The 14872-nt window shown below is 37.4% G+C and overlaps 2 protein-coding genes and 1 non-coding gene across 4 annotated transcripts; all 3 read right to left on the bottom strand.

The window, feature by feature from the left end:
* Positions 1-2458: 2458 nt before the first annotated feature.
* Positions 2459-5106, bottom strand: LOC147547522 (putative adenylate kinase 7, mitochondrial). Of its 2 annotated transcripts, XM_086672359.1 has the most exons (5): positions 4631-5106; positions 3610-3750; positions 3256-3489; positions 2648-2848; positions 2459-2613 (listed from the first exon to the last, which is right to left on the bottom strand). In XM_086672359.1, exons 1-4 carry the CDS (start codon positions 4988-4990, stop codon positions 2696-2698), a joined length of 888 nt encoding a protein of 295 aa, XP_086528485.1. In that variant the 5' UTR covers positions 4991-5106; the 3' UTR covers positions 2459-2613; positions 2648-2695. The 2 variants fall into 2 exon arrangements, with proteins under 2 accessions (XP_086528485.1, XP_086528484.1); XM_086672358.1 differs by having other exon boundaries at positions 2459-2848.
* A 3394-nt stretch (positions 5107-8500) lies between these two features.
* On the bottom strand, positions 8501-8573 carry TRNAK-CUU (transfer RNA lysine (anticodon CUU)). Its single transcript has one exon. It is a non-coding gene; the product is annotated as a tRNA-Lys (tRNA).
* A 132-nt stretch (positions 8574-8705) lies between these two features.
* LOC147547520 (U-box domain-containing protein 45-like) lies at positions 8706-13478 on the bottom strand. Its single transcript, XM_086667436.1, has 6 exons — positions 13168-13478; positions 12674-12761; positions 11570-11755; positions 11281-11388; positions 9758-10926; positions 8706-9665 (listed from the first exon to the last, which is right to left on the bottom strand). Exons 2-6 carry the CDS (start codon positions 12722-12724, stop codon positions 8867-8869), a joined length of 2313 nt encoding a protein of 770 aa, XP_086523562.1. The 5' UTR covers positions 12725-12761; positions 13168-13478; the 3' UTR covers positions 8706-8866.
* Between the last annotated feature and the right edge of the window lie 1394 nt (positions 13479-14872).

Here is a 14872-nt window from a genome sequence, read left to right as displayed (position 1 = left end):
CCTTTTTCCCTGAACTTCTCCTTCAATATCATCGATCTTAGTGATAGAAGTAACTTCGGAGAACTGTCTTCTCAATTCAATTTTTGTTTCTACACATGACAAACATTCATCGAGAGGAAGAAAACCATACCTGAAAATACTTTTCAATGTATCCCAGTCATCAATGATCGATTTTCCTTGATCAATAAGTCTCCATTGCAGGGCATTATATTGTTCATATATTCTTTCGGACATATGTTGCTCAATCAAAAAAACCTTATCTTCGTCGGGAACTTCTTGATTTCTGAACCAATCTTTCATGTGTTGAATCCAGAAATTTATATGAAATTGACCTTCGAAGAGTGGATTTTTAGAAATTTGATGAATTTTTCTTTCATCTTCTCGATCAATATAAAATTGAATTGTATCTCGAATAGGATCCCAAGATAAACGTGGAAAAATTTTCCAACATTCAAGAGGAGATGTATCCATAGATATTTTTTTTATTTTTTTTTGTAAAAAAAATCCAGAATTTTGATGGCTCTGAATACCACTTGATGTAGACGCAGCGGAATTAAAGAAGAACAATAAAATAAACTAAGAACAATAAAGAAAACGATAAGAAACGATAAAATAAACTAAAATTCTTAATAACTTCAATGGTTTTTCTCTTCAATATGAATATCAAAATAGATTAGACCTCCTTTTATAGGATAATAGACTTTCCTAGATAGACTCAAACTAGGATTCCTAAATATTAAAGATACTTAAAACATTGAAACTCCTAAATAATAGAAATACCAACATAAGGTAATTTCCTAATCCTAAACTAATTAGGACCACTATTGTGGCCGACCGGGACGTGGGCACGCGTGGACGTGTGCCCACGTGTTATGCGCCTGCATCATAATAGTAATGGTGGAACAAGGGAGGTGTTTGAAGGTTCGGATATGAAGCCTATTAAGGTTTTTTCTTGATGGAATTGTGGTTCTTTTAGCGAGACCCACTTTGGGGTAAGTGGATTACAGACAAAATAAGTTATCTGATTAGATAATCTATTTGAAACAAGAACCCAACCATTACTTGAACTCAAAAAATATCCATATAATCCCAACCGAAGAAAATCGAAAGGAAATTGATTAACATGATTCAATATTAACCGGTAGTCATCCTGATTATCTTCGAGTAACTGAATTGAATGCTTATAATTACGGCATACAACATTAGAGAAGAACATCAATGGAGTCTTAATTTTGTAGTAGGTCTTCAAGAAAGATGAATTAGAGAGTAGAGAAAACCATTGTTTAGAGACACACTTGTTCTTATATATCTATTCTAATGGGAGAAGAAGGAAAATCTCGAACCAGATTTCCTCCGGTAAATAGAATTCTTCAACAGAAGGAAGATCTTTTCTGGGCCTTTTCGTATATGATCTTGAGCCATAGTCGTGGATACTCATACTGTTCTGTTTGATGAAGAAGGGGTGGGGAAAATTAAGTGTAGATTGCCCACAATATATAATGGAGAACAATCCCTACTTGTTGTTAAAGGTTTAGGATTCTTGTTTTTTTGGAATTTCTAAATATTTTAATTAGAATTAGGAACTTGATATTTTATAGCAGATTCTGCTAATCAGCTAACCGGCAGGCAGGCACAAGACAATCCTTCAAAATTTTCTCTCTCCGTTATACAATATGGATGGGATTGGATGTACTCGTGCTTATGGAGCGGGGTCAACCTATCCCCGTTTTAGGGCGGTCCAGCCCATATGGTAGACGGGCCAAGCCAATCCGAGTTATATCCTAGTCCCTACTCCCTAGCTGTGAACTAGATACCGGTATGAACCAAACCACACCGGACCAAGGAAACCAGACCGCTGAACCCTATGTTTAAAATTGTCAGTTCTTTTTTATTGAATTGGTAATTCTTGGATCATATTTATTTGATGGCTCGCGCACGATATTAGTTCAGAACACGAAAGTTTGCACTCCGCACTTTTGATTGTTAATATTTGTTAAATAAAATTTGAATTGTGTTTAACTCGAAGGTCTATTTGATTCCGTACGGACTTTTGGTCGAATTTTTTTACATATAAAAACTGGACCATCAAGATAAGTACTATTCAAATAGGTACTTACTCAAAAATGTCAAAGGTGGACCGGTTTCACCCTTACCAGTGCGGCGTTGGGCTTGATTATGAGCCTATCGGGTTGCTTTATGCTTTATTAGCATTCATGTCTAAACACTTCTCTGACCCTTTTTATTAAAAAGATTGCTACACAAGTTCTTTTCTTTTTGTGCAATAACGGCCATGAAAGCCTACTTTCTAATCTAGAAGTTTGCTCGTAAAAGTACTACTATGATGGTTTAGAAGTTTCCGATGTTATCCAAAAAGCTTGCCGAAGAGTTTTCATTAATCAACAATGGTAAATACTGTCTTTATTTCATATAGCCGGAAAACAAATTCGAAACTCACAAATTCGAAAATCAGATACACTCATAACCGAAAAGAAAACTTCAATACAAAATCTTAGAACCCAAAAGATGCTAAATGTAGAAAACTTCAGACATCTCTGGGTTCTTCTTATACTGTTTTGTACTTACTAAAATCATTTGCCAAAACTGCATATATATATATATATATATATATATATATATATATATATATTATGAAGGGAAAGATACCAGGTTACTGGAAGTGCCGAAATCCACCAGATTATGCTGTCAATTTCTGTGTTGAATGAACTGCATTTACATGCTGCAGATGTAATGCAGCTACTAACCCTTGCCATGTTTCGCCGACTTCACTGCCCACTTGAAAGTCAAGAATCTTTTTCTGCTTTTTGTAGTAATCTTCTAATGGTTTTCTCTGAGAGAGCGAGAGATTAGAGTTGGTTAAGGTAGAACACAAGAAACCAACAAAAAAATTGATAGAGATGATCAATCATACACAAGAACACAATAAGAGATTATGTGGTTCGGTTGTAAAAACCTAATCCATGGTGAAAACGGCAAGATGATTAATTATGTACGAAAGAGACTCTCCGACTGGGGCAAGGGAACATAAATAGGTCGTGCTGAAAACATTTTTTTTCTCACACTTCGGGTTCAAAATCGACCCACAACCAGTGATTTCAAAAGTTAAAGGAGGGCGAGGGGGTCGTTGATAGAGACTTAGAACTTAAATCGAAGAGACAACCAACACATTTTATACTACGAGGGTTGTTTTAAAAGGTTTAAGAAAATAGGTGCCACTTATGCAGAAATAGAATTTACCTGCTCTGAGTATATCCTGAGCTTTTCCTTCCGAGCATTATTATCGTCTTGGGTGGAATTCAACTGAGTATGTTGTAAATGAAGATTCGCACCTCCACATACTGAATTTCCAATGCAAACAGAATCTTGACAATAAGAACATATTCCACTTCCCATATGTTTCTTTACTAAGCATTCCTCTGTGGACTTAAAATTCACAACTAGATCAATATCGGCAATTTGGTCCAAGATTTCCTGCAACAAAATTAATGAAACAAAGAGCAACCTTTATATCTTCCTCCATAACAAATAAAAGATTACTAGGCTGAATTTGATAGATTTGACACAATCAAATAGAGAAGTAATCGAACTTACAGCTTGAATTCTAGTTCGAGGAATCCCATCGAGAATAAAACCAGTTTCCCCTCTATTAAACCCTTCTTCCAACCTTTTCGACAACAACCCAAAGATTATATCCTCTGGGACTAGCTTCCCTTGGTTCACTGCATTTGCCACCTGTCAAAAAACAACGTAAATACGGTTATGGTTTCATCACATCACCGAGTAATTGATCTATAGAAAAATTACTTCATCGACCTTTCTAGAAAGTAAATGGTTGTTCACCCTAAGATCTAAAACCTAACATTATTCTCATAGTTTCTCATAGGTCATCACTCATACGAATTCTTTCCAGACCACGCTTGCACCCAACCAACTTTAGGAGACAATCATTCAGTCGAGTCGTCTGTCGAGGCGTGCACTATATTGCTTGGATTACATTGCTAAGATATAGAGGAATGCTAGAAGAGGCTACAATCCTACAAGTCAAAGTCTACTCCAGACGTACATGAGATTAATGGTCTCCATTATCATTTATCAAGTCAACTCAAATGGACGACGATAGATTCCTATTTAAGTGTAAGGTAAGTCTACTTTTGTAGCCTCTTCTATCATAATTGTAATAATAATTTCTTGACGGATATGAAATACCAAATCTATCACTCCTCCCCTGGGAAAGAAACTAGCATCCACCAAGCAAACAACCAACAAGTCAACCACCAGAAAATTGATAATTAGGGTTTCAAACGAAATTACGAAAATACCCCTCCATGGAACCAAAAGTCACCTCAACTCTGTCAGCCACCTGTTACGCTCTTCCCCAAACAACCTGAACTAGGGTTCGACTATTGATTTTTAGCCGTCGATTCAAGAGCTCCTAACCTAAGAGATCAAAGATGCACTTGGAAAACAAAGTACCCTAAATTACCTAACTCTCATGTTCTAATTAGGAAAATCTCCTAATTTTTCCCAAATGTTGGGAACAAATTAAATCCTAATTTGATCAATAAACAATGAAAATTGATGAATCGGATTTAGAGAGAGAAAGTTAAAGAACCTGTTTGTAGAGAGAAGAACGAGGGTTAAGCTCTTGACGAACGAGACTTCCCATAGAAATATGAGGAACTTGAAGAAGCTTTGAGAGTTTATCAGCGTAAAGATGTTTTTTTGATGTTGGGTTACCAATGAAAACCCATTGAACTCCTCTTCCTGAGATTGATCCTTCCGATTCCTCCAATTTTGACATCAAAATCTGGTTCCGATTTTTAAAATAGTGACGTTCATCTTCATAGATATCATCTTCATCATCATCATATTGTATCTGAACAGCCGCTGCTCCATATGATCGTCTCTGATCTTGACCGAATTGTCGCAATAGACGGTGAGCTGTTGTTCTCAGGCGACAAATTCCGGCCATCTTTGAGAAGAAGTCTGAATTCTCCGGAGGCAGGTAGAGAGACAAAAAATGGAAAGTGGAGAGAGAAAGTCGTTTGGTTAAGTGAAAGGGGTATTTATATTATAGCGACGAAAGAGGGTTTTTCGTTTCACGAAGGAACTGAGGTTTTAGAAGAGAAAATGACGTGAAGTGCCCTGAAATGTGACCATAATTACATTTACACCCATAGACTAGTTTTCTTTTGTTTGTGTAGGGACATTGGCCATAACTTTGGATGATTTTGAGATAAAATTTCAATATATTTAATTGGGTTATTTCCCAAATGGCCCCGAACTTTGTGACCAGCTTCCTGCCTAGCCAGGACTTTAGCAATAATTCTCGTATGGCCCCCATTTTCCGTTATCTTTAACATTCTGTTACTCTCTCTCCTCCATCTCATTTTCTCTCTCTGCCAAGTCACCTATCACGCCACATCATCATCTTCACCGGTGAAGGTCGCCGGCCGGCCAATTTTCCGGCCGGTGACCTTTAAAAAAAAAAAATTGAACTCTTCTCTCTCTCTCTTCAAAAAAAAAAATTATTTTTAGCATAACCTTGATCTTCTCTCTAGATCTGGTGAATCAGATCTGGTTCACCAGATCAAGGTCTGTTCGCAGGCCATTGAAGCCCTGCAAAACAGACCTTCAAGGTCTGTTTCGGAAGCCATTGAAGCCCTGCAAAACAGACCTTCAAGGTCTGTTTCGGAAGCCATTAAAGGGCTGCGAAACAGACCTCGAAGGTCTCTTTCGGAAGCCATTAATGGCCTGCGAACAGACCTTGAAGGTCTGTTCGCAAGCCATTGATCGTGTGAACCAGATCTGATTCACCAGATCTAGAAAGAGAAGAAAGTTTTTCAGAAAAAAAAAAAAAAAAAAAAAATTTAAAAGTGAAGAGTGTAATTTTTTTTTTATGTTTGAAGGCCGCCGGCAGGAAAATTGACCGGCCGGCGACTTTCACCGGTGAAGATGATGATGTGGCGTGATAGGTGACTTGGCAGAGAGAGAAAATGAGATGAAGGAAAGAGAGTAACGGAATGTTAAATATAACGGAAAAAGAGGGCCATACGGGAATTATTTCTAAAGTAGGGGGCTAGGCAGGAAGCTGGTCACAAAGTTGGGGGTCATTTGGGAAATAACCCTATTTAATTTTGTTCGAGTCATCTAAGTAAAATTTCGACACAAAAAAAAGTCATCTAAAAAAGATAACTTAGGTTCTCTTTAATTTCATGTGAACCAGATAATTGGAAGTCAAATACACATGATGAAGAACAAAATGTTCATCAAAAGAAAGATAAAAAAAAAAGGCCAGCGCTTTGGGGAAAGCTAAATAGTTTCCGGGGTGTGAAATTTTAAAGGGAATATGTAAAATTTTAAAGATTTTCCGGGGAAATAAATTTTAAGGGGAAATAAAAATAAACACTCCACCTCACCTCAATCTATCTCCACCTCACCTCACTCTCTCTCCACCTCACCTCACTCTATCTCCACCTCACCTCACCTCTTTGTCTTCTCCGATTTGGTCGCCGGCCGGAAAATTTTCCGGCCGACGACCATTAAAAAAAAAAAAAAAAAAATTTCACTCTCTCTCTCTAAAAACTCCGGCGAAGGGGTTTCCCTTCGCCGGAGTCCCGGTCTGTTGAAGAACAGACCGGAAGTGGTCTGTTGAAGACCGGATCTGTTGAAGAACAGACCGGAACTCCGACGAAGGGAAACCCCTTCGCCGGAGTTTCTAGAGAGAGAGAGAGGAAAAAAAAAAAAAATTTAATGGTCGCCGGCCGGAAAATTTTCCGGCCGGTGACCTAATCGGAGAAGATAGAGGTGAGGTGGAGAAGTATTTTGCTTTCCCCCAAATAAAATTGTCAAACAAAATTGACCAATTTTTGACCAAGTCTTCACACCCCGGAAACTTTTTAGCTTTCCCCAAAGCGCTGGCCAAAAAAAAAGGACATTACATGTCTTGTAAAAAAAAAAGACATTACGTGAAAAGAGAACACCCACAAGAGGCGTTTTGTATACCTAAATTAATGTCCTGGCCCGGCCCCCGTGGGAGTCGGTACATAAGGATTCGTGGTATGCACGGCCTAAGATCTCCAGCCGTTCCTTTCAATAAAAAAACTCTCCCACCCTTTCATGTGAAATCTCTCTACCCTTTTGTGTTTCGATTTCCATGCATCTCACTTATCTCTTCAATTTTCTATCGTGAAATTTTACAATAGTAGAGTTTCTTTTTCTGGAAATTGAGTACGAAGTATGAGTCATTACAAAGGCGTTGATACATCAAAGATGTGATAAGCACGATACTACCAAATTTAATAAGAACATGTTTAAAATCCAACGATATTATTAATTACCCTAATAATCTTAAATTCAATAATATAAAAAATTTCACTCCTCTCAGGATTGAACTGGACCTCCATGGAGGTTTGGAGTATACCTCAACAATTTAAGCTTTTCTTTTTTTTTTTGTTATTGAAGGGAAAAACCAACCAAGCAAAACAAAAACAAACTACTGCTTCAGTTCCGACATCATCCTCTCCTTCGAGTGCCACATGCGTCTGACCTCATATTTCCTCCCTCACTTTGCTAAAGCATCCGCTAGAGTATTGATCGATCTCGGGCCGAAATGAAATTGTATTTGATCAAAGCTAATGCGAAGAGCTCTAATGTCTTCCATGTGATTTAATGATTGCCAATTGATATCATTTCTCTTATCCTGTAGGTGATTGATCAAGTTGTTGTTATCACTTTCAATCATAAGATGAGAAATTTTGAGCTCAGACGCCCATTGAACTGCTCTCAAGATTGCCAAACATTCGCATTCCTCCGCAGTTTGGCCCCTAATGGTGTCCGCCTTAGCTATTATAAAGTCTCCGTGCTCATCGTGAATAATGCAACCAATGCCGGCTGGGGCCGAGTAATTACTGAAGGAGGCATCGACGTTAATTTTGAGAAATGGTTGAGGCGGAGGCTGTCATGTTGGAGAAGGTTCAATGCGTTTGGGAGTCTTTTCATCATGGATGCTTGTGGTGTAACTTTGAATCATCCTAATGATCTGCATGGGCAAGAGTTCTTTCTTTCCAAAGCACTTCTCACATCTAGCTTTCCAAATAAATCACATTATTTTGGCCAAAAAGGCCATATACGTTTCATCCAGAGTATGCCAGTACATAATCCACTCCATCAACGTGGAAAAGTTGTTGGTTCTGATGTTAAAGTGTAGCCAAATAGCTCGAGCAAAATTGCAATGAAGGAGAACATGTGACGAAGTTTCACGATCTTCGCAGAAAACGCATTGATAAGTGTTGCCAATGGATTTGCCAATTTTGTCTCTAACAGGGAGACTGTTAGTGCAGCACTTCCAGAGGAATAGTTTAATGGATTTTCGACAATTAGATTTTTAATGTACTACAAAATCTATAAATTATATCCATATAATTTGACATTGAATGCCCTCAATCCTGGTCCATCGGCATAACAAAAAATTTACATATCACGCCCACCGTGGGGCTCGAACCCACGACCACAAGGTTAAGAGCCTTGCGCTCTACCAACTGAGCTAGACGGGCTTGTTTCTTTATCCTACAAGATAAGAATAAGATACCATGCAAATCTGGGAAATCAACCCATGAGGGGGAGAGATTCAAAGTGCTCATGGAATAGTAGTAATATAACAACAACGATGGAATATACAATTTATCTTTACCCAAAATCAAGAAAATTGAAAAGAGAACAAAATTACAAGCATTCCAGCAACCTGTACATCTCTTTCCTTTTCTTTTCTTAAGGAATAAATAAATGCTCAAAAGAAAAAGATAAGGAAATGACTTTACATAGCTAATCAGAATAGATAAATATAAATCTAATACTGATGAACTGAAAATGGCTTACTCTTCCATATAGAACTCCAACCTCTTCCCAATCTTCTCGAGGTTGATTTATAGGGCGCCTTCGTTTCTTCCACCGGTAAGTTCACATTTCTACTATCTTGTTGCTGTTGTTGTTGTTTCTGTTCCGGCTTAATCTTAACAGGGGATGGATCTCTCTGGCGTTGTTCTCGAAACAACATTAGAAGTTTCTGTGCTTTTTCTTTACCTCGATTTGTTCCGTTCACTGAAATCGATACTAGTGAAGGTATTGCCCCTTCCTGCAACACCAAATCGCTGCATTTTTCGTCTCCGTTGCATAAGATTAGAAGAAGTGAAACAGCTTGTTCTTGCTCAGCTGGTTCCCCGATATCTAATATAACAGCAAGTTGACTAATAAGGCTTGGGTCTGAACCCATTTCTGCTTGGCCTGATTTATTTGAGGCTAAGTTTATAAAGACAGCGATTGTCTTTTCAACCCACATGTGATCCGCGAGGAGAGATCCGAGCCCATCAATGATGCCTGCAGAGAGGAGGTGGGGTATATTGGGCAAGTGTGTTGAGAGGTTGTAGAGAGTGTGGAGCGCGTCGAGTTTGCTTTGCTGTGTTGAAGAATCTGTTCGTAGGAGCTGGACTAAGAAAGGAACTGCTTGACTCGATCCAATTATAGGTTTTGCTTCTTCTAGACATGAAAGGTTAAGATAGAGGGCAGAAGCTGATCCAGATGACTCTCGATTGAGAATCATTTCTTCCAATAATTGAATTACTCCTGCTGATAACATGAACTCCTTGTTCCTGAGAAAATATGAATAACGAGTTAGGACAAAGAAGCATACCCATACATATAAAGAATCATTAACAAATTAAGCAGTTCATTTGCTACGCACCTGTTATTATTTACAGCAAGGTTGAAAAGAGCCATGGCTCCAATTTCTTGAGCACTTCTATTCCCTTCCTGGAGAGCTAAACTCAAAAACCTTACTAGCTCATCAACCAACCCGTTGGCCCCCATAAACATTCTACCTTCTTTGTCATCCTTCAATAAGCGTCTAATTTGTTCTACCACTCGGCACAGTATCCTCATATCTCCCCCATCACGTAAACTAGCTAGTAAGCTTTTATACCTTCCGATCATGCCCACTTCGCAGTTCTTGCTCGATATATCTGATACTTCATCCTCATTGACTTCCTCAACAATGCTATCTTCTAGAGGAACCACCTTAACTCCTTTCAACTTAGAAGGGCTGACACTTCCAACAGATCTTGAATTTGTGGAGTCAGACTCTGATAATGACAGTCTCCAATAATTGAGATCAAGTGAGTCAGGAGGTCCGCCAGGGGAAGGGATGCCATTATGTTCACACCAACCAGCAACGAGACCTTTCACACAGTAATTTGGTGTTAAAATGAGATGGTCAAGTTGCTGCTGAGTTTTGGGACAGGTACTGTGCCCGTCACTGAACCACTTTTCAATACAAGCACGCTCATAGGTTTGCCCAGACGAGATTATGACAGGATCATACATAAGCTGTAACGAGATTGGACATCTCAACTCCTCTGGTGGTACTGCCATTGGCCCTGATCTCTTGCCTCTAGGTTTAAAATTGAAAGAACACAGCTTTGAAAGTTGTCTGTCAAAGACTTGGCCGTTTGCCCTAGCCCCAACTCCATCCTCGGAACTCTGTATAGTAGGAGAACAAGGAGCCGATCCTTGAGAATCGTTGTCATCTGAAAACTCACTTCTGAATAGCTTGGAATATTTTCTCATGAGATGTAATAGGTATGCGACAATGGACTCCTTTCTTTTATCTTCCTCGAGACGGGCTCTTTCGATAAGCTTCTTGAGAGCTCTTCTCTCCGTGAGAGCCGCTCTTGAAGAAGTAATGCCAAGCCTTGAGGCAGCTTGATGAAATGTTTCAAGCTCATTGTTGTCATTATAGTTACTGTTAAGTTTCTTATCCAGCTGGAGTAGTACAATGACCTCATCTCCAACTTGTTTCTCTGATGGGTCAAGTGCAAATACAGTTGCTTCAAGTTCATTTACAATCTCCGAAATCTAGAAAGGATGAGATCAATAAAAGAGTACAGGTCATTTCTTTCAGCAACAAAAATTGATAATACCCAGAACAAGAATCAATAGGCAAAAACCAATACTGCCAATCTTAAGAAATTCAGAGAAATTGCAGGTGATTCATAAAAGGAAAAAAAGACATCGGCAAAAAGAAAGGTTCTTCATCAAAATCATAAACCCCAATCAGAGCTGTGGGTTTGCATTACCACAATAAGTGTTTGAACACTTCTAAACTATATTGCAGCACTAACGAAATGAAAATGCAAAAAGTCGCGAAAGACCAAGTAAAGGAATATTAAATTACATTAGAATTAACAAACTAAGTTGCAGAATCGTTACCTGGCAACCAACAGACTGTGGAACGATATCTTCAACACGCTTTAAACTATCCCCAAGAGCAGATCTTGCCTTCTCAAATTTTTGGAGAACAGAGTCCGCTGTTATAGCCTAAGAAATAGATATTATCAATTAAAAACAACTTCAAAATTTCAATTTAAAAATGCGAGAGACTACTCATTGTGCAGAGAAATAGAACATAAATTATTCATCCATTCTAAAAGAAAAAAACAGTTGTAAATAGTTTGATGCCCTGATAGGCCCACACAGATCGGAAAGGGAAGTGACATACCAAGTAAAGCTTACTACACTCTGAGCAATGCTGAAGAAGATTTTTGGCCTTCTCAAGTGCAACATGGACTGAACATAAGGCCTGGATACCCGATTTGCTCCTTGGTCGAGATGCTTCTAAGACCGGAAATATTCCTAAAATTTTACATACAATCCCGGAAAGCACTCTACACATTTGTCCATGTAACTGCATTTGTCACGACAATAATAAATCATTTACCTCGATTAAATAAACTATAAAAATAAACATAAAAATGAATTAGTGGGTTTGTTAATTCTACAAAACTCGTTCGGAATATTAGAGCATCTCCAAAGCAAACTCAAAAAAATCTCAATTAGTCCTATTTGTCAAGTTCCAATTGAGGTTCTCGTCCCTAGGTGGCAAAAATAGAGATCCTCAATTCTTGTATGTCTCCGAACTTGTTTTTTTTTTTTTACTTATGTGGCATAGTTATTTTTGTAAATAAATAATTAGTTATTTTACAAATATACAAAGACTTGATTTCTATTGGCTCAAATTCAAATATTGATGAGTTGGACAGTCAGAGATATCGCAAGAGGACACTCTATTTTGAGTTTTTAAAGTGTCCTCTTTAAATACCTCTATTCCACCCTCGACACGTCATCTTTAAGATCTTAGTTGAGTTTTGCATTGGAGAAGATTTCTAAACAAAAAACTCAAAAAATCTTACATGGCACTCCGAGTTTCTAAAATTGAGATTTGCATCGGAGATGCTCTTATGTTATATACGCAAACTTCATAAGCGAATCTTCTTCTGTATTTATTACAGAAAAGCTTCAAGGTGTTGTAGGCTAATTGTAACCTCGACATTTACTTCATCAAATTTTGTTCTTGACTCTTGAGTTTCTAATTCTATTAGGTACGCCAGGTATAGAAATTTCAGAGTTCAGACGACCACCCCATCCTCCCATTTACGATTGACAACATTCACTAAGAGCTTCGAGAGAATAAGATATTCTCAAATGAAAAATCCATGAGCTATAACAATAAGGACCAAAAATAATCACATCCATTTATAGTAAGTTTTTTGGTTACCCATTTGTTGTTTCTGCATATTGGTACAAAATTTAGGTTTTTTAATACCTTTGCATCACTAGCTGCGAAAAGGCTTTCTTCAACCTCAGCAACATCCATTACTCCCAACAGATATGAATGTTCAATTATGGCTTACCTGCACCAAAAAAAAATGAAACTATTAGTTCTAAATAAGAAAAATCCCTTTAATTATTGGTCAAAGTGAATAAAGTTTCTTCAACAATATCAAACTCAATCTAAAATTGAAAGTAATTACTCATAAGTAATCAAGTACATACAATTATACAACTAATAGATCTCATAAACACCATTATAGTTCATACAGAAACTAGAAATAAACTGCATTTTGGTCAAAATCTTCGATCCAACCATCAAAATGAAGAATGAAGATCGAAAATTTATGAAAAAGAAATGAAGAGCAATCTCTGCTCAATGAAGAGACACAAAATATCAGATTCAGGAGGAAAAAAAACGCAGAAGACACTCAACTAGAAGGAAATGAGAAAATAAGGGAAATTAGGGTTGAAGAAGGAAAAACGTACCAGGAAAACCATAATTTTGTAAGGGGAAACTGCTAATGTGGAAGCATTCTGAGAGTTCAGAAGAAATATAGAGAAAAATTTAGTTAGGGTTTTTTATTGTGAACATTTTTTTTCTCCATCGCATTGGCCAATCTGTAAATCTCGTAATTAGGGTTGGGGGTTTTCAATTGGTACTCGTGGAGGAGCGAAAATGTCGCCGTGGTGGAAAGAAGACAGCTTTTAGAGAGAGATTAGAGAGAGAGTTTTAGAGAGAGAAAGAAGAGAGGGAAGAAAGGAACAGATTTTATTGTTTTTTTTTTTATAAAAGCCGTACGAAAGGGTGGAAATAGTGAATTACTTTACTTTGGGTTTATTTTACTTGAGACTCACATTGTGTCTAATTTACTAAAATGATCCCCATATTTCTGAGTAGCCCTTGGCTTGTAAAAACAATTACTCTTTGATCACTCTAAAATACCAACTTTACTTTTACTTTTTGCCACAATGTGAGAGAGAAGTTGTTACAAATTCACAACATCTACTAATAACTCATTATTAGGGAACTCTCTGACAGATTAAGATATCGAAGGTTCGATCTTTGGAGACGGTAGTTTACTTTCTTCAATTATCTCATACTATATTTTATGGTACGATTAAAGTAAAGGTAGCAGTGTATGTAGTGGACTGATGGCTTTTAAGAGTCTCTTTATGGCCTCTCTTAAACATTTTTATTGTACGATTAAAGTAAAGGTAGCAGTGTATGTAGTGGACTGATGGTTTTTTATTGTGAACATTTTTTTCTCCATCGCATTGGCCAATCTGTGAATCTCGTAATTAGGTTGGGGGTTTTCAATTGGTACTCGTGGAGGAGCGAAAATGTCGTCGTGGTGGAAAGAAGACAGCTTTTAGAGAGAGAAAGAAGAGAGGGAAGAAAGGAACAGATTTTATTGTTTTTTTTTTATAAAAGCCGTACGAAAGGGTGGAAATAGTGAATTACTTTGGGTTTATTTTACTTGAGACTCACATTGTGTCTAATTTACTAAAATGAACCCCATATTTCTGAGTAGCCCTTGGTTTGTAAAAATAATTACTCTTTGATCACTCTAAAATACCAACTTTACTTTTACTTTTTGTCACAATGTGAGCGAGAAGTTGTTACAAATTCACAACATCTACTAATAACTCATAATTAGGGAACTCTCTGACAGATTAAGATATCGAATGTTCGATCTTTGGAGACAGTAGTTTACTTTCTTCAATTATCTCATACTATATTTTATGGTACGATTAAAGTAAAGGTAGCAGTGTGTGTACTAGACTGATGGCTTTTAAGAGTCTCTTTATGGGCTCTCTTAAACATCAAGATTACTTTAGTACAGTGGAAAATCATGCATCATTTGGTTTGGATTCATCATAATGTTGGAATACTCTAATAACTGTCATGAAACTATGTAAAGACCTTCATATACCCTAAAGGTTGCAGGAACTAACCTAAATGGATTATTTATACCCTAATAACATAGTCAATAAATGATATAATTTCACCTCTACAGCCTTTTTATCTTATAACCTTAGGTTTACTGAGTGGATGCAATACTACACGAGAAAACCCCCAAATGTTTTTTATGATTGTTGCATGTCTGGATATGTGCTCCCTCAATTTAGGTTGTACTTTCTTTATTTAATCTATGTTGGGTACAAACGTCATGACTCTTCCGAATGCTCG

This window comes from Eschscholzia californica, unplaced genomic scaffold (genome assembly GCF_041429995.1).
Source record: "Eschscholzia californica isolate CP2 unplaced genomic scaffold, dmEscCali1.0.p SCAF_3, whole genome shotgun sequence".
Classification (NCBI taxonomy): domain Eukaryota; kingdom Viridiplantae; phylum Streptophyta; class Magnoliopsida; order Ranunculales; family Papaveraceae; genus Eschscholzia; species Eschscholzia californica.
The sequence above is the reverse complement of the archived record's forward strand: the minus strand, read 5'-3'. Positions and strand labels throughout refer to the sequence as shown.